This window comes from Pagrus major, chromosome 16 (assembly GCF_040436345.1).
Source record: "Pagrus major chromosome 16, Pma_NU_1.0".
NCBI classification, from domain to species: domain Eukaryota; kingdom Metazoa; phylum Chordata; class Actinopteri; order Spariformes; family Sparidae; genus Pagrus; species Pagrus major.
The window spans coordinates 18,179,269-18,204,747 of NC_133230.1; the positions used below are offsets into that span (position 1 = coordinate 18,179,269).

Genomic DNA, 25,479 nt, shown 5'->3' on the forward strand with positions numbered 1-25,479 from the left:
AGTGACATAAATGGAGGCAATTAATTAGATTACATGCAGCTTCCTCTGGAGCCACAAAAGGCTTTATTTAACAACTTTTTTTTCAACACATGCAGAAGTACTCCCCAAGACCTGTGAACTCATATATGCAAAATTGGTGGTGTTACCCTTTAACTATGATTAGATCTACAGGTATGTATTTAATTCTCCTGCTCCCCTAACTTTGCAAAGGTGCAAGCTCAAAACCCCTGTGATAATCCTTATTTATTTACCTTTTTTTAAAAATATTTATTTCATTTATCACTATGACAGTGCTGAAACAACACCACAAACCAGCCCTAATAACAGATATCAGTTGTGTGTCTCATTTTGTGATTTGTCTATTCTCAGCCTTTCACTTTACCTCTGGTTTCGAGCTATGCAATAATAAAAACCTCTGTGAGATAGTAACACAACCTTGGCTTCAGCCACAGAAACCATGAAGGGGATCTTAATGTAATTCCACGTGCTGCAGCGGAGCTTGCTGCGCGCATTTAAAGCATTTCCCCCACAATTTTACATCAAGGCTGGCCCGGGGGCGGTCGATCACGGTGAAGCAGCTTTAATGAAAGAAAACAACAGAAATTGTTAATGGCCGAGAGTGCGTGTGTCAGCCCAAACCCTTCCTCCAGATTATTTTCTACTTTGCGTGCTATCACACGGACGCTCCCCTCTTGTATCAATGCGTGATTGAAGGGAAACTTCTTTTGGGAAGTGCGGGGACTACTTTAGGTCAAGTTTGGAGAGAAAGCCTCCTAATTCACCGTACGCGGATGCGAGAGGACGCAGTTTTGTATGATAGACGTTATTCTTCAACCAGGCACGGCAAACTGTGTGCGGGTTGAGCACATTTTACCGCAAGAGTGTTATGTTTTTACTACGTCGCGGAAGGATCTAATTTTCTCAAGCGAGGGTCGACACATCCGCCCAGTTTTCCGATGTTTCATTCCCCCCGAGTTGAAAATGGAGTTCGATTAAAGCAGATGTCCAGCAAACTTCTCAAGGAAATTTCAAGTGTGTACGCTTTTTACTTCACGCGTCGGTGTTCGTACTGAAGACAGCTGAAGCCTTTTTTCGGCGTTGGATGCCTTTACTGCAAATTACTCGGACACGTTGACGGAGCAGCGCTCCACAGCGCTTTTTCAAGTGTTGTCCTGGACCCTGAAGTTGGCGAATGGATGCTCGACAGCCAGCCATAAATAACCTGCCAAACCTTCCAGTCTGCAACAATTTCTACATGTTTTGAGGATCTATTCACGTTTTTTTTTTTTTTGCGAAGCGGGGAGCTGTGTTTTTGTTGAAGAGGATGATGCCGATGGCCCATTTGTTGTGGTCGGATTTTACTTCCAGGGAGGATAAAATGAATCAACGGTTGTCATTCCTCCTCGCGATTTAACATTAGTTCCAGCCAGCGAGGCTAACGTTGAGCTAGCTTCCACTTGGTTCTCACAGGGACGCTTTTAGCCAAGGCATGCCCCATCGTACACCGTTTACTTACCATCCGAAATAGGGGTTGCTTTCTATATGTGAGGGAAAATGGTGATATTTGTGGTATTTTATCCCGCCGTCACTGCGTCGTCGATGCTATTGCTAGGATTTGGATCCCCGTGAGGAAAAAAATGAGTGAAGATTCAACAAATCCAAACAACGAGTGAGTGCTCTGTCTACATTTTCCTTCATTGTGATGTTTCTTGCATGTCTTTCTTGCCATTAACAGCACTCTTTACGCGGTGAGCAGTGCACTAACAGTCCTCAATGACATTTATCACCGATCGACGCTGGTATTTCATCATCTCACCTTCGTGATATAAACACAGACTTATAGCCTTTTATTTTGGAGAGCTCTGCAGGCTAACAGAAGGGTGTTTTATGGATTACAATACGAGTTTATGAAGGGAGAGTGTCTGACAAGCAATGACATGGGCCTGTAGTAAAAAATAATCATCTCGTTATTCATAATTTTGCTCTTATAATTCAGCTAACTAACATGTGCTGTGAGGATTCACATCAGGCCACAGTGTATATGTAGGTATATTAATGGTTGCGTGCATATAATTTATGTAACAGGATAATTACATGGCCAGGATCTTTTATTATTGCTTTATAGATGGACAGTTTATGAGCGATCAGTCGTTGTAAATACACACACAGCAATAATCCAGTCAGATTTTTTTTTTTAAGTCTAGTTCAACACATCACGAACAGAAAAGCCTTGCATTGACAACCCAGATCTCCATGTTAACTGCTGTCCGCCATTATTTTCGGGACATAATCATCGATTAAAATCGTGCACATCATGTTTGCACTTCACTCGCAGCCTTTTCTCATATGTAAAAAAATAAATAACAAAAACACACAATAAAACGAAAGCCACATCGTGCCGATTGCGGCAATGTCGACGTCGCGAAGCTGAAGATGCCATTTTTTTTTTCTCAATCACACTCATTTACATATCACAATCCCCATTCATAAAAACGCTTAAAAAAAGGCGTCACGCGCACGCCCGAACCCCCGCAACCCACGGGTGTCGGTCGTAATCCGTGCGCGGGGTGCTTTCGTGCACGTCGCGCCCATTTCAGGTCGCATTTTGGTCTTGTTTTAATGGGCTGATCCCTTGTGTGCGCTTGTTGACAGTCAGTGAGAAATATCTGCTTCGGGAGGTGCTGCGGTCACATGATCCCTTCCATTCATAAAGTACCTGCCTGCCCATTCACAGCACTGTACACTGTTTCGCATTGCACCGACGATCACACAATGATCACATTTCCTGCGTTTTGTGCACAGTGTGTCGCACAGTTTGTCGTTGTTATTACGACTCGCGTGTTTTAAAATAAAAGCGCCGCACAGGTTTGATTTAAGCGGCGTTTTCTTCCACCATCTCCGAGGATTTTTCTTTGATAATGTGTTTGTCACAGGGGAAGTCATATGCCCCTGTCAGCCATTTACAGTGTCATGGTCTAATGTTTGAAACACACCCATGTTTTTCCCCATTCCATCTAATCTCGCCTTTTATGAGGTTGATTGATTTAATGCATGGGGACTTTGTCCTTGAACTACACTTCTGTGTTTTTTTTATTTATTTTTTTATGTAACATGTACCATGGAGGTCTTTTTCTTCAAATCAAGCCACAGCAAATAGATTACAATTAAACCACTCGTCCTTTGTTGACACATTCTGTTTTAGGGAATTTATGAAATTCACGTCAGATTGATTTTTTTGCAATTTGTGACCATTTAGCCTCAACTGTGTGATAATCTAGCATGTCTGATTGATTCTGAATACGTTTTCTCATCATGTTAACCTCGACTGAGAGAAAGAACAGTGAAATTAAAGCATTTCCTTCATTTTGCTGGGACTCCCCGCAGTAACCTCAGGGACTCCTCGAGGCCCCTCAGGTCCCAGTTTGGGAACTACTGCCATCAGTCTACAGATCATCAGTGGTGTGCAAGCTACAGTACGTGCTGGGTTTGTTCCACACTGCGTGATGGCAGCAGCTAAGATGGCGAAGTGATCCAAACATTGTTGCTATGATTCCACCACCTTTCTGGCTGTTGTATGATTCATAGTTATGGAGTGAACAGAAGAGCGAGCGTTGCCTGTGCCATTTATTTTTGCTCAAGCGAGTCTCCTCCGCTCTTTCTAATGACATAACTATTCACAAAAAAGAATATTGTGCATCTTGTTTATTTTTTGTGAACACCGGGACATTGTGCTCTCTTCCGCTGACAAGATAAATTCAGGTCTTTCGATGAATCACTTGCTAAACCCTCAAAATAAAAATCAGCCGTTTCTTTCATAAGTGGAAATTGTCAGTATCAATGTGGCTTATCTCTTTAACTGTATGCATACAAGCGTAATTAGGAAAAAATGTGTTTGGTCTGCTGTAGCCTGCGTTGTAAACATCGATTTGAAAACCTCTCCAAAAAAAATGTGTGAAGAGATAATCCTGAAGTGGTTTTCTCTGAATGACGGGTGGTAAGCCAAGCTGGTGTGCACACACAGCACACCCTTTTCTGAGAACATGTTACTTGGCCTTGGCGCAACTATGTTCACAAGGCTGAAAAGACAAGAAGGCACATAAAGCCTTGTCAGATTTTTGCTTTTGCGTCTGCGCCGGGATGCGTGTGGAGAGTGGTGTGATGTAAGGCTAATTTCGCTGAAAGGGACTATGGTGCAAGCTGCCTCTCTGCTGAATGTCACGTTTATCTGAAATATTTATCTCAGCCATGGCAGTCGTCTGTTGAGGTGCTGGTACCTTATTTTATCTGTAAACTGTAGATACTCTTTGTTTTTTCATAGTCATTGTATTCATGTGAATAGCTTGTTTTAAAAAGCATTTTATGCCCTGTGAGGTAAAGCTCAGCAATACATTGATTATTATATTGCTAATGTGGTATGAGACTTTACATATTGCCATATTTATATTGTGATATGGCATAAGGGTTGTCTTTTCCTGGTTTTAAAGGCTGCATTACAGTAAAGCGATGTCATTTTCCACACTAGACAGACTGGTCTTCCTATTCTAATAAGTGCCTTTACCCACTTAGTCATTTAATACACATGACTCATGTGTGTCAGAATCCCATTGTGTTAATATTTTGTAAAAGCGTCACTGGTCATCCCTACAATCGCATTATCAATATTGATGTATATGGTCAAAAATAATTAGATTTATTTGCCCACCACTAACATGTGTTAAAGTGCTTTTAAGGAGATTTCAAAGTATAAAGATATATATCGTGTATCACAGTATCACAATGCAGCCTGAAAATATCGTGATGCAATTTGAAGCCATATCGGCGCACTGTGAAACAAAAGTATTACATTTCCGGTTTCTAAACTAGAGTTTTCTTTTCATAAACATCACACATCTCTGGTCTCCTTAATTGTAACGATGAGGAAATAAAAAATCAAACGGCTGATCACGTAGATTTCAGCTCATATAGTTTTTTTTTTGCTAAAACGAACCAAATGAATCGCTAATGCGTTTTTATCAGTGAAGGTCAGTTGCCCCTATGTTCCACTGAGCATGCACGCGTGACGGCCTCATTGTTTTAGATTCCTGCAGTTTTGTTGGTATTGTCTGTTGCCAGTCAGGTGATCCCTCGGCGCGATTCCTTTCTCTATGTGCTCTTCCTATCTGTGTGATTGATTTGACAGCTCAGCGTTTTATCTGCCAATGTGGGTGTCGCGATCTTATCACCTGAGGGCTGTTTTTGCACTCCCATTCCTGTTGCAGAGCTTTCCAAACACATTCCTCCTAAACAACCCCCATCATGTCCTGAAACGACAAAGGGAGACAGCTACTTCAGCTGTTAGGGCTAGTGCTTTATGGCCTGGGTAATTGCCTATATCCTGTGGCCCTTATGTTAAGCTAAATAATTTCCTGGACCTTTTTTATAGTATTATTTGGGGTTATTGCCGGTTGTTGGATATGACCTCCATGAAGCCTTAGCTTTACAAGCTGTACTAGTGTACGCTACGGACGTGTCTTACCTTTGACAAAGTCTGCTGAGCTGAACACATCTTTAGTTTTGCTTCTGTATTCTTTTGAGGAAGTGTCGCTTGTGACCACAGTGGTTTACAGAGACTAATGCAATGTGTTAATGTACATAGGCACTCTTGTACCAGCATTTTAGGCATGTTCTCACAGTTTATTATGTTTAGAAGTATGTCTTCAATTAAGTTTCCTTACATTGAATTTCTCTCAGGTTGACCTTATTTACTTTGGGTGAAAGGTTGCATAATCCTGAAAGTTTGCATACATTATGCCGCACTGTATGCTTGTTCTACATGAAGTCGTCGTATTGTTTGTGTGATTAATGACAATGATCCTCTGTATAACCAGAGGGCTAGGACCGTCTGTAACCGAGACCAGCCAACAGACTGAACAGGCCTTGTATAGTGGTGGACTGTTCCATTCCCATGGCCAGATTTAGGCCTGGATTCTGTGTATTTTAAACCCAAGCCACTTCCCTCTTATAATTTTCATTTCCTCTTCAAGTATTTTAGGAGCGAGCATAAACTGGCGTAAATGTCAGCAGTGTATTTAGAGCATATTTCAAACAAATGGTCTTGTTTGTAAGACAAAGACCTGGTGTGGACCTATTCTGTGTATGTAGGCTGTGAAGCCTACACTAAAAAACATCCATCACAACAACAAGATAGCAGGGCCTGTCTTTATTTCTTTGTCAAGACAGGCCTCTGATGTTCACAGACCATATCTCAGTGCCTCTAAGAAGTGCTTTTAACACTAAGTGTCTGAATTGTGGATATTGTTTTCAGTTGTGCTGCATGCAGAAGCATGAAGGCTGGGCCTTGTTGTGAGCTCTTTGCTGCAGCTGGGCCGAGATGGTTCTTTCCTGCGAGGCCACAGACATAAAAGGGCACAGATGTAAATCCTAAACCTTGTGTCTTTGATTGAGTTTCCAAACACTTTGAAAACAGGAAGGGGTTTCTGTGTGTGCGTCTGCACACACACACACACACACACACACACACACACTTGTGTGTTTATTTCTCTGGGAACATTTGGCATGTGTTTCTGGGAGAGATAGGCCCCGGATCCTAGATGAGTGAATTTAAGCGGACATAGCTTTATGTTATCAAATAAATGAATTTATGAGTCTTCCAACAAGATTAAAACTTGAGACTTGTAGGAACATATATTTTTATCTTCTCAGTAACTTTTGATCAGATTTTATCCTGTCTAGTGTCTATATTTAGAATTTGGAACAGACTTTTATTGGTTGGTTAAAGTGTCTCTTGATCCCTTCAGCTCCATGAGGCATTCAGTGGAAATCTGTTTGAATGTGAATCTAATTGATTTTCAAGATGGACTAATAGGTTGGTTTCTGAAGATGATAATGTTATGTTATTCCCGACAACAGGGCATGCTGTGATGGTTTACAACTTGTCATAGCAGTTTCTCTTTACATCCATGGGCCATCATCATGGTTTGGTGGTTTATCCTTCCCAAGTTGCTCCTGGGCCGTATTGATGGTTTCTCCCACAGTTAAGACGGCTGCCTTGTTCCCTCAGCTTCCCGTCTCCCCCTTGGTCTCAGAGTAACTGACGAGCAGACGCTCTGGTCCCTGGGGACTACTCTTACATCAAAGAAGACCAGAGACGCCGCAGCAGTTGAAATTTGTGGTTCCTCTTTCTTTTTTTTTTGTAATGGCAAGCGCAAGGTTTTAATTTTCCAAATGCTTGTGGTTCAAATTAAGATCATCTCAATATGTGGATTTGATTGATGTTTGAGAATAGTTTTTTGGCATTTGATACACATATGGGATCCTTTTGATTTATAGCACCACGGCGCAGCGGCACCTCGAACATTGTTGTTGGGGTTTCGAGTCCAATCCAGTAATAGAAGGGTTGGTTAGAAAATCAATGTTAGAAACGCTGTCTGAGTGAGCAATTTTGACATTCATTTGCTGGTTTCGGTCTATCTTTGATTCGGGTTACAGGCTAATTTGACCCGCAGAGTGCTGCCTGTGATGGATGCTACCAGAAGTGACTATGATCGGTTAATTTGTCATCATATTCGAAGATTTTTCTGTGAAAGGATGGTGCTGAACTTGAAGTGTAGTTTCGCCGTGTGTTGCAGCAGCAGAGTAGGCTTGTGTTTTTTTTTTTTTTTTTCCTGAGTCAGTTGGTAGCTAAGCTGAATGTTCTTGTGAGGGAGATGACTCACCAGCAGCCTGAGGTGTTGAGAGGAGATAGGGCAAATTTCTCTTTCACTTCTCTTTCTATAGCAAACGTATTAGTTTTCACTGCGGCTAATGTAGCAGGCGTGTGATGCCAGCTGCCTGATGGTGTTCCTGTAGGCATTGTCCCATTATTAGGCCAGTTTTATTAATGGCTAACAGACAGCCCCTTCAAAAGTGCCTTGTTCTGGGCCTTATGTCATAATTTGCACTGCATCCGTGTTGGGTCATGTTGGTGTTTGTTTTGGGTATGTCTGTACCCTTGAGTTTGCCACTGGTTATTTAGGGGATTTGAACCGTGGCTAATTGGCCAGCTAGTTTGCACCGTTCAGATTAGATGCACTGCTGGAATCGACGGTCGAGTCCCAGATTGCATGTTATTCATTTCTTCAATGAGGCGTGATCACAGTGAAGGAACTGCACCACTTTATCCGCTTACAACTTAAGCTCCAAGTTGCCATTTGTTACTCTAGATTTTTGTCTTGGAGGAAACTGTTATTGGGGATTACATTTTTATAAATTCTTGACTGCATGCAAATATTACATTCAAGCTTACAAGCCTTGGATTTCTGTAGATCATTTGGCAAGTTGATCAATATTGAATACATCCAAGATTGCATCTTAGTTATTGTTAAAGCTGTTGAAGACATTTAAAAGTAGCATATTTTATCTATCTATAAAACTACATTTTTTTTAAGAAAGTCTAGAGAATGAGTCACACACAGAGGAGCATTTCATGCCATCTACTGTTCCCTCCTCTGGTCTCCTAGTGATTGCTTTCCTTTTGGAGGATAATCTATAGAATCGGATTGGGATAAGTAGCTTGTGTTTATTTTCCCAATGATATTTTAATGATTTTTCCTCCCCCTCAAAAGTCCAACAAACCAAAGTGGCCTAGTGGAGCTTGACCAAGCTTGACAGCCTTCCTCCAGTTTTGATACAGGGGAGAGATGGGGAGGAAGAGGGGCGATGGAAAAAAAAAAAAAAGAGGTGGTGGGTGGGTGGAGGGGGGACTTTTCTCCCCTTTTCTGATGCTAATGAAAGGAGGAATGGTTTTCCAGCTTTTAGCTTGCAGAGTGTGTCTCCCCTGCAGCATGCTCCGCTGCCTGGACATTGTGGGAGGACAAAACTCCAGGCCCGGGATCCAATAACGTGAAATTTCAGCAGAGAAGCGGCCATTGTGTAGAGAGAGGCAGCCGGGGAGGGGTTGGGTAGAAGGGGGAGACGGAGCGGAGGAAAGGGAGGGTGACTTGGCGAGCCCCCAGGGCTCAGGCCACATCCTTTCTCTCTCTCCTCTCCTCCTGCACTCCTCCTCTTCCTTCTCCTCCTTCCCTTCTTCTCCCCCTCCTGTCTTTCTTTCAATGCCCCACCATAGCCCTGTCCTTGCCTCCCCTCCACCACTCCCCTCTGGGGTGGGAAGCCCAAGGCTGAGACAGGAGCAAAGCATGATGGCATGCTGGAGCCCAGTGAGCCATGGGCCAGAGCAGCAGACAAACGGCCACTTTGTCGACTTAGGAAATGGTTGTCCCAGGATCCCCCTTCTCCACCATACACTGGAGCAGCCGGCCTGGAGGCTCAGGCCTGCCTGGTCTGCACGTGCTCCCCCATCACGCCTTCTCTTCTCTTCTCTTCTCTTCTCTTCTCTTCTCTTCTCTTCTCTTCTCTTCTCTTCTCTTCTCTTCTCTTCTCTTCTCTTCATAGTAAGATACTGTTGATTCTTTTACTATGTATATCATGTTGTAAAGTAGCCATAAAGGCCTTTACACATCCTTTTTTATGAATTGAAAAGGCCACATTCAAATGCGGGTGGGAGCTGTTGACTGTCACCTTGGTCTCCACCCTGTTCCCATCCACAGGCACTGCCTCCTCCTCCTCCTCCTCCTCCTCCTCCTCCCCCACAGTCCTCCGTTCCACTCTCACCCCTCCCTCTGTTTTTCTCTCCTGCTTTTGGTCGGAAATGAAGTCAGTCATCCAGCAGAATAACTTGGAATAATTTGGAATGGGGGGCTCCTTTTCTCTCTATCTCTCCCTCCCTCCCTCCCCCCTTCCCCTCCTCCCTCTCTCCCCCCTGCTCGCAGGGCCCAGGCCAGCTGATCTGCTTCCGCTCTCAATTGTGTGTCCAGTCGACTGTGTGCTCCCAGCAAGGGGCGTGGAGGCCAGCCTTTGTCTCCACTATCCCTCTCTGAACTGTGTGTGTGTGTGTGTGTGTGTGCGTGTGTGTGTGTGTGTGTGTGTGTGTGTTGCAGCAGCAGGTTGCACTCAAATATCTTTTTGGACCACTGACTGTTTTTACCATAAGAAAGGAAAGATTTTTATATCAGGGAGTCAAAGAAGAGAAGCGGATGGACCCTTTTATTCCCCTTTTTTGAAAAGATTTCTTCAAACAGATCTTGTACCTGTTGTTTGTTGTTGGTTCAGTTGAGTTCAGGTGTTTGCCTGCAGGTTCCAGAAGTGTACTTTAGAGATTGGGTTTTAATTATTGACCATTCAAATACAGAAGTAGTCAGTTTTGTTGTAGGTGTTCCACTTGCTCTTAAAACATGGGTGTTTTAAGCTGGATGCCAAAATGCATGTATACGACGTCTACTTAACTTCCTCTCCGGGCCCGGCCCCCCTCCCTGTGAGTGTCACGGTTGCTGGCATGTGTGTGATGGTAGGTCTGAAGGGTCAGGGCCTGGTCATTGTGCCCTGGTCATGGCTGAGTGACACCACCGCCTGCCTTCTGTTCACCCCAGGGACCCCTGCCTGATTGACAGCCCCTCCTGCACCCATCACCCGCATCCTTTATTGGGGGCCATAGAGGGGTGTAACAGCAGCAGTATTTCCCCTCTTTTACTGCCTGTTATACTGCTCAAATATGCGTTTTTCTACTGTGACAGGAGCTCTCATGTGAGGTTAAGCACTACTTCTGCGTCACTGTTATAAGGTGTAACCAGAAAGGGTGTTGCTTGGAGGTTTCAAGGGGGAAGTTGGTTGTGTTTTCCTGTCAGTCTCCCACGACCAAGCTCAGTGGCAGCACATGAGAAAGAGAGAGAGCTGACAAGAGTCATATGAGCACTTTTAGGTCGATAAGAGAGTCAGTATTTCTGTATCTGTTATCCAGCCCTTCGTTCATTCATATTTGCTCATATTTATTTGATTGGCAGAATAGTTGCTTATTTTTGGATCCGTTCCCTCATTAAGTGGCAGAAAAAACCACAGCTTAATATTTTAAAATGTCCTTGGAATGATGATGATTATTAAAACAACAACTAAAATACTTCCAGTGTTGTCCACCTTTGTTTGCACCATGACTAACGAGGCTTGCCGAGCATACAGATAGATTGGCAAGGCATCAACTTTGAACAGGCAGTAGTGTAAACAGCTCTACCAAAATTAATATCACTGAGGGATTTGATAGCCATTCAATCTGACGGGAGGATTGCTTGGGTGTATTGATTTTTGAGGAAAGATAATCAAGGATATCAAGAATATTTAATAGATAACATGATGTGTAGTTACCTGCTTTCGATTAGGCAGATCGGTAATTTTACAAACATATTTTCCTGATGACAGAAGCATAAGGAATCATGTTGCTTTAATTTGAAACAATAGTAGTAGCAGAAGTAACTCAGCAGCATTATGTGAAACACCTTTGGACGCGTTGGGGCCGCAGAAACAAGCTGTTTACACAACATTGACATATCATCACCTTTTAATTTAATATGGCAAACAGATGCTTATTTACACATCCAGCGGTTATAGGCCAACATTGGTATTCATTTAGAGTGTCTCAGGCCAACTGGTCAAAGTAAGTCTAAGCTTCACTCTCTTCTTGCTCTGTTTTTGGTCTCTACCACCTCCTGAGGGAAATATCTGCCTCTTTAAGTGGTAAATGCTCCACTGTGTTAAGCAACGTATCACTAACAGTGTCTGTCTGCAGTTTGGTCTGAGCAGGTAGCTTACAGGGTGTTTTTAAGGCTTTTTCTTGTGAGAATGTGGTGAGAATGAACAGTACCTGTAAAGTTGTGGGCCAGGCAGCTAAACAGAGAGCAAATACTTGCTATAAAGCTCAATAAAACTGAGTAGAGCTGCATCCCTTTTCATATTCTCGTATTGTGTTTACATTTGATTATTATTAAAGTGTCAATTTTAGCTGTTTTAAAGAGGAAGCATTAAGATACAGTTAACGATATGTTGCCAACGATAATAATAATATCACGACACAGTGATTCTGAGATAATCGCTATATAGCGAGACAATCATCTAACAATATAACACAATATCTGTCTCACTGAAGAATACAAAATACCCCGAAAAGGCTAAGTGCAGGCATTATATATTTAGTCGCTGCATTCTGGTGTCAGTTTCACAGAATTTGACATTAAGTGAGATGAAACAATGTATTAAAAGTGCATAGAGTCTTTCATTAGTGCCTCTTTATTACACACACTGGCTGCAACTTGTCGATTTTCATGTGTGCCATCAATCCAGTATAAAAAAGCTGTAGACTGGCAGAAGTCCGGACTGTCAGAAAGCGGAACAGTTCTGGAATTTAAATGTTTGAGGGGAGGATACAGCTATGCCCCACTAAAGTTTTTTCAATATGTGTAAATGCAGTTTGGAGGAATTTTACAACACAAGCTGTCATGAAGTAGTGACTCTGGTAAGTCAAATTGTCAGGGGGAATCTTTTTAAAACGCATCCATGTTTTCATAAAAATATAGTATCACAAGAGAAAGCAATACGATATATTTGTGATAATGCTCAGTTATCCTTTGAGGAAACTTTGGTCAACTATTACCAGGTGCCCTGATAATCAAAGCTTTCACATAAAGAAAAGTAGAGCTTCAGATTTAATGCTCACTGGCTCTTCAATTAATTACTAACCAATAACCTGGGCACTGAGGTTTGCCAAGGGTGTGTTGGAGGCAGGAGGCCAAAGGTTAGCTTTATTGAGTAGGGCCAAGATTTAGAGAGGGGGGGATGCAGCCATTCTTCTCTGAGAGCAGGAGCTACTAGTTAACTGTGTAATATATTACGTGTTGACATTTCTACGACTGATTCATATTTAGTCACTATCAGGGAAGAAATGCTTTATAAAACACTTGGGACCATGTGACGTCACCCTCATTGGTCAACAGGGACGTCGGCCAGAGAGCAATGTGTCACAAGAAGACATCCGGCAGTCACATTCTTTACCGTCTTTGCCGGTTTCTGTCAGCTCTCAGTTTTTCCTCAGCCTTTAATATGTTACCAGGAGATTCTGCAAAACGCTGCCCTCAGCACACCCTGACCTTTGTCATTTCCGGTGGCCCAGTTCAGTTCGCGTTATCTAATCAGGGAAACATCTGACTCTAAGTGAAGGGACAGAGAGTGGATGTGGGCAGTGAGATTATGATGTGTAAGATATACATTTATGTATGATTAATAATCAGTATCGAGGTATGAGTGTGATACAGTCTGCCCATATACTGAAATCCAATTTAGTGATGGTTTCCTTTCTTTCCTACAGGCGTTTAGATTTGTGTTATTACACTGTATGGCAGTACAGCCTTTTTCCAGTTTGTGGCTGTTTGACTTTGAATGATGACGCATGTGTTTAAGTTGCTGTATGTCCAAAAAATCTGTAGCTTTATGCATTTTTGTGCACACCCCCTCATGTCAGCCGTTTATAAAACAGTGAATAATGTTTTCCTTCAGCTACATTGCTAGTATTTTGTATCACGGATAACTCTTTCAATAGGTGAGTGAGACGAGTCATAGCAGTATCATTTAAAGGAAGTTGATATGAGCTGGAGTGCCCGTCATGTGTTGGATAGCTTGAAACCACCTGCTTTCGGGTAAAGATTGAAAAGGCTGAACTTGGCCACTTGGTCAGTCACCCTCCGGCTGAGGTTAAACATACACTGAAAGCTTCACACTTTAGTCTGTGAGTTCGTTCCCTAAAACAGAAACATACATTTAATCTGCGGTTGAGTTATTGACTTTGCTCCTTCATGTTCTATTTTTAGTTTTGTTGCAGCTTCTAGGCTAGCTTGTTGCTAGTTAATAGCTCCTGCCACCACCCAGATTTCCCCACGGTTTCATTTGTTTTATTTAATCTGGGCATCAGAGGAGCTCTAGTGTGTATGTGGCCTGTGGTGAACTATGTTTAAACACTCAGATGTGATGTAGACAGTTTAGACCCGTCTCTTCTACATCAGTATGACTGTATAGTGTGTTCCTCATCACACATTCCCTAACCATTCTGTTTAGGCTACATACGTGTACTGTACTGAGGCTTTTTTATGCTGGGGTTCAACTGTATTATGTGGGCTGATATTTCATGGAGGCTGTCTACTTTTGATTATGTTTTTGTAATCCATTTGATATTAAAGTTCTCCAGAATACACCCCCATGAAAAAGACCTTGATAGAAAATTTTAAATGCTGGTCACTGCTGATTATGTTTACTAAAAGCATTGTTTTCCTTTGCTCTTTCCCTCTCTTCTCATTCCTTCCACCTTCCTCATCTTCCTCTCTTCCTGTCCTGCCTTCCTCCTCCACAGTGACAGTTATGCGCGTGTGAGAGCAGTGGTCATGACTCGGGATGACTCCAGCGGTGGGTGGCTTCCCCTGGGGGGCGGAGGCCTTAGCTGTGTCACCGTCTATAAGGTCAGCAGGGCGGAGGACAGCAGCAGCACCCACAGTGGAGGCAGCGGAGGAAGCAGCAGCAACCTCAGCCCGTGTAGCCCCAGCCCTAGTCCCAGCCCCAGCCCTAGTCCCAGCCCCACCGCTGTGGAGTTCCACATCAAGGGCGAGAGGCTCAAAGACAAATTGGTAAGGGAACCTCCAGCTCATTTCAATGTATTAGGTTATGCTACGCTGCATAAATTCATATTACACAAGATGATAGGTTGACTCGCTCTGTTATTTAGTCATTCCTTCTCTTTCATGCACATTCAGGTGCACAAACCAGAGATGGTGCATTCTCTTGGATGAGATCACCCTGAGCCCCCCTTTCCCAGACTCCCCCCTCTCTCTCTCTGTCTCACTCACAAGCACACTCACACACACAGGAAGTGGTTGTTTGGCTTTCCTCCATGGCGCAGGTATCTGAAAATAGGAGCGAACTGCGTGATGCTGTGATGCATGATGATATCATCAGGGAGAAGGGCAGATTACTCAGGAGCGAAGAATGTGGGATGAGGGATGTGGGAAACGCACAAAGAGGTTGGAAGGGACTGAAATGATGGAATACGGGCTGGAAATTCACACTCACTCTGGTTTTCCATGAGTACACAAGGATTTGCCCACCTTTTTATGAGCATTTCCTCTGTCTTGATGTGTGATGTAAAGACTGTATGTGTCGGTAATTAAGCCAGGAAAATATGTTCCTTGTTAATGGTAAAAAAAAAAATCCTAAATGTCTATGTGTACAAAGCGCTATATAGTTACATAGTTAAGCAGTGAGAATATAGGTTTTTAGACATGCTAATATTTCCCTTTATAATCTTTTTAGTTGCCATGTGACCTGACACACTGACATGGGATAAACAGTCAAAGAAATAAATCCAAGATTATAAAACCGGCTTTTTCATATTATGGCTGCGACTAACTTAATTATTTTCATTATCAATTAATCTGCCATTGACGATCGTTTTCTTTTCTGAGAATACTGAAAAATGTAAACACGATTACGAGAGCCGAAGGTGACATGAACATGATGCTTGTTGTCCAACCAGCAGTTGAAAACCCAATGATTGCTCAATAGTCACTTAATTTTCAATTATGACAAAGAAAAGCAGGAAATTGTCACATTTGAGAAGCTGGAATCAAATGAAAGCAAATATTTAGAATTTTCTCAAAAAAAAAAAAACCCAACTAATTCTTTAGCCAAAAAGCTGCTCATTAATTTTCCGTCACCAGCTGGCTGATTAGTCGACTACTAGTCATTTGTTATATATCGTGATATGGCATAACTGTTGTCTTTTCCTGGCATTATACGTCTTAGCATTTATGAAGTGTTTTGGAGAGATTTCAATATATATATTAGATATATATAGAGTAGCAGAATATAGCCTGAAAGTATCACAATATTATTTGCAGGACATATCGTCCAGCCCTGATTACAGGTTTTCTTTCCAAACTCTGTGCAGTCACTGTATTGTGATATGGGTGCAGCTGGTAAAGGTAAAATGCGTTATAACAAGATACTGGCCTACAAATCTTGTTCTCCAAATGTAAGAAAACATCTTGGTTCAGTAAAGACTCCAGTAATCATGATTTTAATAGTTGTGATGCAAAAATGACCGTTCCCACATATTGTGAGTAATACAGCAATTGCATTATCTGTCAGAGTAATCGCAATATGATTTTTGTACCATATCGTGTAGCACAAAATAATTGTTTAAAGCTATCAACGATCGGCTAAATCTTCTTTACTGTTTATCGGTTTTAATTCACCCCAATAATACAAAATGCTATTTCAGCCTCATCTGCATTTACAGACTCAAACAAATAATTCAACTTCACAAGCACAATTTGTCAGTATGTTGCAGTGGGACCAGCAGTATCAGGATCATTCACAGCAAAGAAGAAACCTCACCTGCATAACTCCACTTTGACTGTAGCTGTGAACGTTTTTACACATTTTGCTACATGTACACATACAAACACTGCAAAGGGCAGTTCTTTTCCTCTTTTTCTGCAGTTTTAATCCGTATGGCGTTTGCTGTAGCTGCTGTAAAGCTCATGACCTTCTTCTCACGGACTCATTCTGTGTTGTAGATGTAAAACAGATCCAGTAGATGCACTGGGATAATCCTGGTCTGTGGTAATGAGAGTGTAAATCTGTGTTAAAGAGAGAGACAGAACTGTCTGTCAGATGTCAGGAGACCAAGGAGGCCACCATGATGCACACAGTCTGGTGGCTCCTGACGATCCGACATTAGAGGCTTGTTACAGCTGGGCGTCTAAATCACCTTTTTTTTTAATCTTCTTTGACTGAACACATTTTATGTGTGTTTTGTGTTTACGCCATGTTTGTGTTTTGTGCGTTGCTATCCAAGCGTGTGTGTGGCACAGGAAAGGGTGCGACGGGAATGCTGTTGTTCAGACAGGGTACAGACATGGCTCAGAGAACTCTTTTGGGATGTGGTAAAACACCCCTATCACCGCCAGAGTCTACCCCCAGCCACCACAACAAACACCCAGCCATATGTAGGTCTGTCGGGGATGCCACCCAGTTGCCATAGTGTTGGCACCAACCACAGCGCTACCGACAATCTGAGGGCATCAAGACGAGGAGAGGCAGGGTGATGAGTCCATGAAAACAACAGCAACAGACAAAACCACATAAGAATACGTTAGTGAGTGTCAGACGAAACGCAGGGCAATATCAGGAGCTGTTACCACAGTGTTGTCTAAAACAGTAACGTCAGTGTTTTGATTTCAAAGGTAAATGAAAGACCATAATTACGTTGTATGAGTGATGTTGAAAACAGAAAAAAAGAGGCCGAGGGAAGAGCTTTTGAATGTTTGAGAGGGTGTTTGGTTTGATTTGTTATGTCTAAAACACGACAAAGGGAAAATGCAGTCCCATGTCGTAGATGTAGTTCTTTGTCGCCTTGAGAGATATCATTTTTATGCCTGAAATGGACAGAATGAAAAAGCACAATGACGCCGCCCCGTCATCTAGGAACCTGATCTAGATGGAAAAGAAATCAGATCAGAACAGATGCAGTGATTATGAAATCACAAAGGTCCGGTTTTTTTTGGCCGGTAGAAACGAGGTGATTGGGGTGCGTGAGATATGAATCAGGCAGAGAGACGTGTGTAGTCAAAGAGCAGGAAACAGAGGTGGAGCCAGCTGGATGGGAGACGGAAGAGGTGGAGGGGGATCTGTCTATAAGCGCAGTGATGCGGCACAGAGTGTACTGGTGATGACTCAGCTGACTCTCCATACAGCTACCAATCACTCTCCTCCTTGCTCCCCCCCTCCTCTCTCTCTCTCTCTCTTTCTCTCTCCTTCACTCTGATTCTCTGACTCTCTTAAAAAACTACAGCTCTAATTGGTCGATGATTACTTACCATTCTGGGTCTCGGATTATGACAAATCTATGGCTTAGCTTTCACCTCGGTTGCTGTCGTTTGTAGTCTGCGACTCCCTCTGATTGGTGCAGCTGTGAATGTGGTGTAGATCAGGCTTACTTTTAAAAGCTTTGCCTCGGGGCAACGGCCCTCTTGATACAGTTGTTTGTCTCTAGTGTTAACCTTGTCATGTGATTGTTTTGAATCGTCTCTGCTAGCAAAATATGTTTGATTAGCTGCAATTCTTGGGTGATTGCAACCAGCGCCTTCAAAAACTCACATCTATATGCTCAAAACAAACTATTTTGTTCCGATTATAATATATCCTTTAATTTCAAGCATTGTTATTGAAATCTTGAAATGATTATCAGATCGTAGTTATAATTCTGATGGCTGCGTTTATAGATCATAGCCTAATTTCTAGGATGTATGTAAACTTAGTCCACACTATCTCTTCGCTCCTCTCTGCACGTCTCAGCTCACGTCTGTCTCCGTGTCCGTACCTCTCCTCCTCTTACATCTCCAGCCTCTATTCCGTTTCTGTCCCCCCTCTCTCTTTTTTTTTTTCTGTCAGGGTGGCTCCTCCTCCTCTCTTTTCTCTGAGCGCAGTGTGGAATGCGGTGTTAAGTATCGTCCTTCCATGCAACTGTGATACTTCCTCCTCCGTCGGCCACACTGTGCGCTCACCTTACCTGCTCCGGCTCCATTCAGTCTCGCCTCCACAATCAGCCCCAGAGGCGCAGCGGACGCCCACCCGCCCACCCCACCCCTTCCTCGCCAGCCCATCCTCCTCACATGCATCCCTCTCATCCTCACTGGCTTAACCTTTGCCCCCCTCCTTTTCTTGGGGAGGCATGTATGCAGTATTGACATGAGGACAGAAATTAAGAGAAACATCTTCCAGTACACTTACAACCAAGTGTAAAAACCAGCTCTTGCTCAGACCATCAGATGAAACGTATACCTTTGTGCACCCTCTCTGACACACATATCACATATCAGCAACCTCTCACACAGCAGCCACGTTTCAACCTCTTAAGTTGTGCGCGTTGACTGTTTTACGGATCGACGGCTAACTGTACAATCTGCTTTCAGTTGTTGAGTATCAGTTTGCGGCTGTCCTCCTGAGGCGAAGATGCACAGTGTAGCACTTGGGTCAGTGCTTTTCACCACACCGGCTCCGGCGCTCACAATTTCTCTTGCGCGGATCGCCATGCGTACGCTCACACATTCACACCCCATTAAGCCACCTCTCGTGCACGTCGGTAAAAAAAAACCTCAAAGACTGTAATGGCCGTCTCTCATTTCATTTAATCTGCCTAGAGGAAGGCCGGGAGGCGGCCCAGTAGCCCTGATTAATAATAGGCTTTGGAAACACAGTCTCTCTCTGCCACACACTTGGGCTGCCTGGCTCCAAAACATACATAACCTCCCCTTCTTCTGCCACCACCGCTGCTCTCTGACTTTATCATCATCTGTAATGAAAACCCCACCATTTAGAATGTGTTTTACAAATTATCCAAAGAGGTATGTGAAATTATTGGGTTTAGGATGATTTTTTTTTTCGTTTTCTATTTTAGAAACCCTGGAGTTATATAGTTCCAGATGCAGGCCTCTGCTCTGAACCTCTTTCACTCTGTTCTCGTGTTGCTGTGGAATGATTGAATGTGACACATTTAAACAGCTTAGGGTGAGGGGTAAGATGAAGGATTTACATGTGTGTTCCCCAGTTAGTTTCATCATTATACCTTTTTTAAATGATGCAGGTTTCAGCCTGCATGCCAACAACTTGAGCTTGACCAAATGTCACTTCAATGCTCAAGTGCCTTATTTCACTCTCAACTCAACTCTGTGTGTGTGTTTGTTGTCAGGTGGTCCTGGAGTGTGTGCTGCAGAAAGACGTAGTATACAACAAGGTCAACCCCATCTTCCACCACTGGAGGATCAACGACAAGAAGTTCGGACTGACTTTCCAGAGCCCCGCTGACGCCCGTGCCTTTGACCGGGGCATACGTCGGGCCATTGAGGACATCAACCAAGGTGTGTGTGTGTTGACGGGTAGTAAATGGTGCCTGCGTGTGTGTTTTTAAAACACTGGGTTTGTTTGGAATCCCCTTTGAGAGGTCGCACTATACTGTATGTGTTGGCAGACATCCAATACGTGTAAAGTAATACGGGTGTATGTGTATGAACATGGCGTGCATCCTGTTAGCGGGTGTCTCCAGCCTGCATTCCTGCCTGTTTGTCATTGGCTTTGTAATGGCTGACCTAGCATCTGTTCTAGGAGAGATGCATAGCGTTGATTAGCGTTGATGACTTCCCCCCACTGCTACCTGCTCACTCACCCAAGCATTACCCCTCGCGCGTTATCTTATCAGCGCCAGCTGCCCAGATAAACTCTCTGCTTCCTGTAGAGACTGGCAGGGCAACGCTGCGCCCAGACAGCGGCTGATATAGGACAGGGGAGGGAGGGTTGTTAAGAAAGACTGGGGGCAAGAGTTAGGACAAATAGGAGGAGTGGCAACCTGAGATAGGGAAGAAGAAACTTGACCATTGTGGGCTTTTGTGCTGCTCAGACTTGGTAGGTCTAGTCTAAAAAAAAAAAGAAAGGTAGGGTTTGTTCTGTCTGTGTTCACTGTGGCATTCGTACAATTGTTCTTTAAGCTAAACTAGATATCACACTCGGTTGGAGCTGAGTCTTTGAGTTTAGTTAGCAGCTTTGGGTTCTGATAAGCATTATTTTTCAGTACAGTGCCAGAGGTTGCAAAGTCATCCAATTAGCAGGAGAGTTGCCAGCTCAGCAATCTGCCACCCAGCCCCATGTTACACAAGAGGCTGGCTGGCTGGCTGGCTGGCTGGCTGGCTGGCTGGCTGGCTGGCTGGCTGGGGAGCTATAATCTCCTTTACTCTCTAGACCTGGGAACCCTGGGGAGCATAGAGGAGGTACAGCAGAACATATCGTAAAAGGCTTATCACCGCGAGGCATCAGTTGCTTCTTGCCCACAAGCGTTTATCTGAGATTTGCACTTCCTGGGCACAAGTCCACACACAGTCTACGTAAAAGGTAATCATGGGCAACAGCTGTAGGGCTGGCTTTGCAAGTAGCTCTGCCTGTCATCTTCTTTCCAGTCGAAGCAGGAGAACAAAGAATCATTGATTGCTATGAACATAACTATATTTTTGAAAGGATAACAATGTCATATCAGATGTAAGGGCCGCTTGGTTGGTGTAGAAGTTGGTTGATTTTGGCTGTGTAACTGGACTTTATATGAGTAGATTGACAGAAAATTAATCAGCAATCCTTAAATTAATCCTTTCAAGTGAAAATGGCCAAAATGTACGACTGCTAGCCTCTCAAATATAGATAATTGCCAGTATTCTTAGTCCTCTATGATAGCAACCTCAGTACTTTTGTAGTTTGGAGTGTTTGAAGAACTACTTTCACTTTTCTAGGAGATTTTATCGACCAAACAATTATTGGAGAAATTATCCTGAAGATGAATCAATAATGAAAGTAATAGTTAGTTGCAGCCCTGATTCACATAACGGGATGCTTCGGGAAGAAGGTTGAACGTCTCTGATTGCCGGTCAGTGTTGATTAAACACATCGCCCTCAGCCCACCTCACCCAGAGGCTGTACAGTTTCTGTCTGCTAGTAAAAGCTTCATCTCTTTCCTGTGAATGTCAGCTACAGCAGGTGATGGTGAGTTTGGTCTCCCCAGTGCCTCTCTTTCTCTTTTCTCTCTCCGTTCTCGCTCTCTCTCTCTCCCCCTGCTGTCCTCTCCTGCCTCTGCTCTCCTTTCTCTCCTGGCATCTTCTGTATTCTGCCAGTGTTGTGTAATGCCTCTCTTTAGCTCAGGCAGGCAGGTTCTTCTGTATTCCTGTTGCATCGTTCTGCTGCTGGACTGCTGCGTGAATGTGTGTGGGGAGAGAAGAGGCAGCAAAAGAGAGAGAGGGAGAGAATATGTTTTGCCTGTGTGTGTGTGTGTGTGTGTGTGTGTGTGTGTGTGTGTGTGTGTGTGTGTGTGTGTGTGTGTGTGTGTGTGTATATCAGTCTTGCAGTCCTCTGTTGCCATGGTAACGCCGGGCACATGGCTCAGGCAGCTTCGTGGCCCAGCACTGCCAGAGTCGTGCTGCAGGAAGCCTCTCTCTCTCTCTCTCTCTCTCTCTCTGTGTAGTCATACACACACACACACACACCTTTCTCCATGTGATTCAGTCAGACGGACCGACTGATGGACCGACCGGGTCTAACACTAGTCCGGTGAATTCTTCTGGCCTCTGTAGCAAAGACGGAAGTGCCGTGAATGAATGCAAACAGACTGGCTGATGCCTCAGTGCTTCAAACAAGGCCTCAGTGATCCTAATTAAGTGGACCTAAGTTTTAAAAAGATCCTCTCGATGCCCCAGGTACAAACAGTTTCCCATTCATCCCAATGGAAATGGTTTAATCCCTGTTTTCTGCAACATTGCCAAGAAAGTAGCCCAAATCATTTCCCCTTCTATTAAGTTTCTTTAACAGTATTTCCTTTTATATATGTTCTGGCTGCTGCTGCCTGACAAACAAGTCCCAGGTTTCATGAGACATGCACCACTGTGTTTCAAATTACAATACTAGTCTGAATATCAGAGCTTGTAATACAGTAGTACAAAAGTAAACATTACTTTTGATGTGCACAGGTATAACACACATCATACAAGGGTACAGTTTCAAGGTATCACAGTATATGCTATTGCGAAATTATTGTAATTATTAATATTAGTTACAATGACCTTTTAATACGATTAAAACATTAAAAACTTGAAAAAACATTTTTTTAAACAACATTTATTCAGTAGAATTTAATGTCATAGATGAGCAAATTCTCACAGTATGACAAATGATAGCAAGTCCTAAGTTACTCATAAAGGTATGTATTTATACATGGCATCATTATGATTCAGGGAATACATTGAAAGCACAGAAAATTGGTACCAACACTAGTTTTACACATCTAATACAACCCTCAAGACTTTATTGGATTACAAAACCTCATGCTCTGCAGACAAAAGGGCGTCACTGAAGTCCCTCAGTAAAGTGTGATGATTTCATTGTTGACACATATGAACACAATTAAAATTAACTGTAAAATCTGATACAGTATTTAAGTATAACTTCTGGGTAGTTTAAAAAAAAACAACTAAAGACAATAATAATACAAGATTACCTATTAAACAATGGTGCTCTCAATGGGACTAATGTCTCCCTGCTTAAGTAGAAAAAGGGTTTAACAAAACAGCACTTTGTGTTTAAGTATCAGTGAGACTAGTGTCCTTCCTCGGGTTACACCCTCCACAGTTTGATTCTCTGTGGTAATGAAAAGCTGTAACACAGTCGGCCTGCTACCTGAAACATAAGCCCCGACTCCAGCATCAGCAGACGAGACGTTTTGGATGCGGGAAATGGCACATGGCGTTTTAGCCCAGGGTCGGGGTTACATTATTCTAGACATGCATATTTCATTAACTTGTGTGTGCCCCACTGACACAGAGCAGCTTTTTTTTCCTCCCCCCATTAGGCTACAGTCAAGAGGAAAGCAGAACTCTTGCCCTATTATGGCCTGACAAGAATCAGCAATGTAAATCTGTTGGTTGAGCAAGTGCATGTCATCCATTGAGGGTGAAATGGTTTTGATAAATACCATTTGCATAAAGATATTTTTAGAAATGCAGATATGACTTGCAAATAGTTCAAGGGAGTCAATGAGTGTGTCATTTCACTGGTGTTCTGTGAGGTAACCTCCCCCTCCATGGGAAAGTTCCTAAATCTAGGCCTTCCTTGTATTTGTTAATCAAATGTAGCTGTCTATGGTACTAAAAATAGCACTACATGTATGTGCTGTCAATACAGGTGTTGTTTTGTAAATAAACCTGATGCTACATGTCGGTAATATATGGAGGTGATACATGACACTTAAATATTGTAAACTTTTAGTCTGTCTAACAATGCATATATTGGAGTCAGGCCTCTAATCTTTTTCCCATCTGGGTTCTTCTCTCTTGCAGGTTGTCGGTCGTTTGGGGAAGGGGATATTCCTGAGGATGGACTACCGGTGAGTAAGATTAAAGCTTAGAGGTTCTGGCTAAGAGAAAATACAATACAGTGTAAAACTGAGAAAAACACGTCGATTATTTTTTAATATCTTCATGTCAAGGAGTGGAAAAACGGCTGATTATAATGTTGAAGTGCACCTGGTGTAGGTTTTATAGAGTTCAATTCATCACTCAGCTCTCCCTCGCTGTTAAATAGGAGGCAGGTCATAGCTAGAACCTGAGCCATATGTTTGAGCCCTGATGTGTCCCACCCAGGCGCTGACACCTGCCTTTGTTTCCTAACAGTTGTTCTTGGAGATTTACAGGTGTTTAACCAGTGCCAGCCAGACCCCGAGGTGAAGCTGGGTGTTGGCCAGCGAATGTGCTGGAGCAGGCTTAGCTGTCTCTATCAATCTAACCTGGTTGCTGTCACTCTCGTTACAACTGATGCCGATATAATAACTTTTGCCTCAGGAGCTGGTTGTTCAAAGGCAGCTTGGTGGAAATTCTCTGCTATTTCAATGGTCTCCACACTGAATGCGTTTCTTCACGAGCTGGGCCTCTTTTTGTTGACAGGTTGAGAACCATTAAGGTGCGTTATGTGAAGAATTGTATGTGTTTCTGGCATGTGGCGCTCTATTGACTGCTGACATGTGTGGTTAAGAATGTCGTGTTCTCAGGGAGAGAAAGGTATATAGTTCATGTCCACACACCCATGTTGATTTGTTCAAGATATCGGGCCTGTTACAGAAACGTCAGTCACCTCTGATTGCAAAGTAGGTGAAAAGACACCTTTGTGGGAGGAAGGGCAGTTCTTGTACTGTACAGGTACACAGACAAGAAATGTAGAAACCATCCATACATGAATCTGTTAAATATGTACCCTGTTATATCATATAAATGAACCATGTATCTATCAGCTGTGTGATGGCGATCAGATTGGAGACTTAACCACTATCCATTTGCTAAGATGGCGATCTTAGCAAATGGATGTGATCGATGTGTCTCGATCACAGAGACGGCTTCTTAGCAGAATCTTCCGCTCCTCCTGCCAGCTGGCGTATTTAGGTTGTAGTAAAAGGAGACTGTATTGTATATCAACTTCATGAACTAACCGTTCCTCTTCCATGTCATGTGAGCGACAGGAATGAAACTAGAAACAGTGCCTCGGGGTCAAACCGGCATGCAGTGTCGCGCCGCGCTGTGTCGCTCACGGCCAGTTAGGACGCTCCAACAGGAAACAGTAAAATCAAGCTGATAATGTCGCTGATGTTCACTCGCGTTGAATGCCGTTTTGACATGCTGTTATAATTAATTACAGTTGACACAGTGTCAGAGAGGTGTTTATTCAGCTCTGGTATTTTTTTACACTGTACCATTGTGGTGTATACAAAGGTACAGCTTCGAAACATACCAAGGTATTTAGCCCACAGCAAACAAATACCTAAAAGAGACGCCTCAAAAAGTATTCATTGCAGGGCGGCTGTATTGCATTGCATGGTGTATTTAGTTTGTGCTGACTGTTTAGTGAAAATGCCCCACCAGATCTTATGTCTGACATCATTCTGTACCTCCTTTGACTTATTTTCAGCTGCGAGTTCATTGCACTTGTCAGAGGCTAGTCATC

At 43.1% G+C, this 25,479-nt stretch overlaps 1 protein-coding gene across 1 annotated transcript in view; it reads left to right on the forward strand.

Moving 5' to 3' along the window:
* Positions 1 to 973: 973 nt before the first annotated feature.
* The window catches only part of spred1 (sprouty related EVH1 domain containing 1), a 31,485-nt gene continuing 6,979 nt past the window's right edge, over positions 974 to 25,479 (forward strand). Inside the window, exons 1-4 of the mRNA XM_073483654.1 lie at positions 974 to 1,669; positions 14,258 to 14,528; positions 19,652 to 19,820; positions 23,826 to 23,872. Coding sequence (XP_073339755.1) covers positions 1,638 to 1,669; positions 14,258 to 14,528; positions 19,652 to 19,820; positions 23,826 to 23,872 — 519 coding nt within the window. The 5' untranslated portion in view covers positions 974 to 1,637. The remainder of the gene's footprint in view (positions 1,670 to 14,257; positions 14,529 to 19,651; positions 19,821 to 23,825; positions 23,873 to 25,479) is intronic.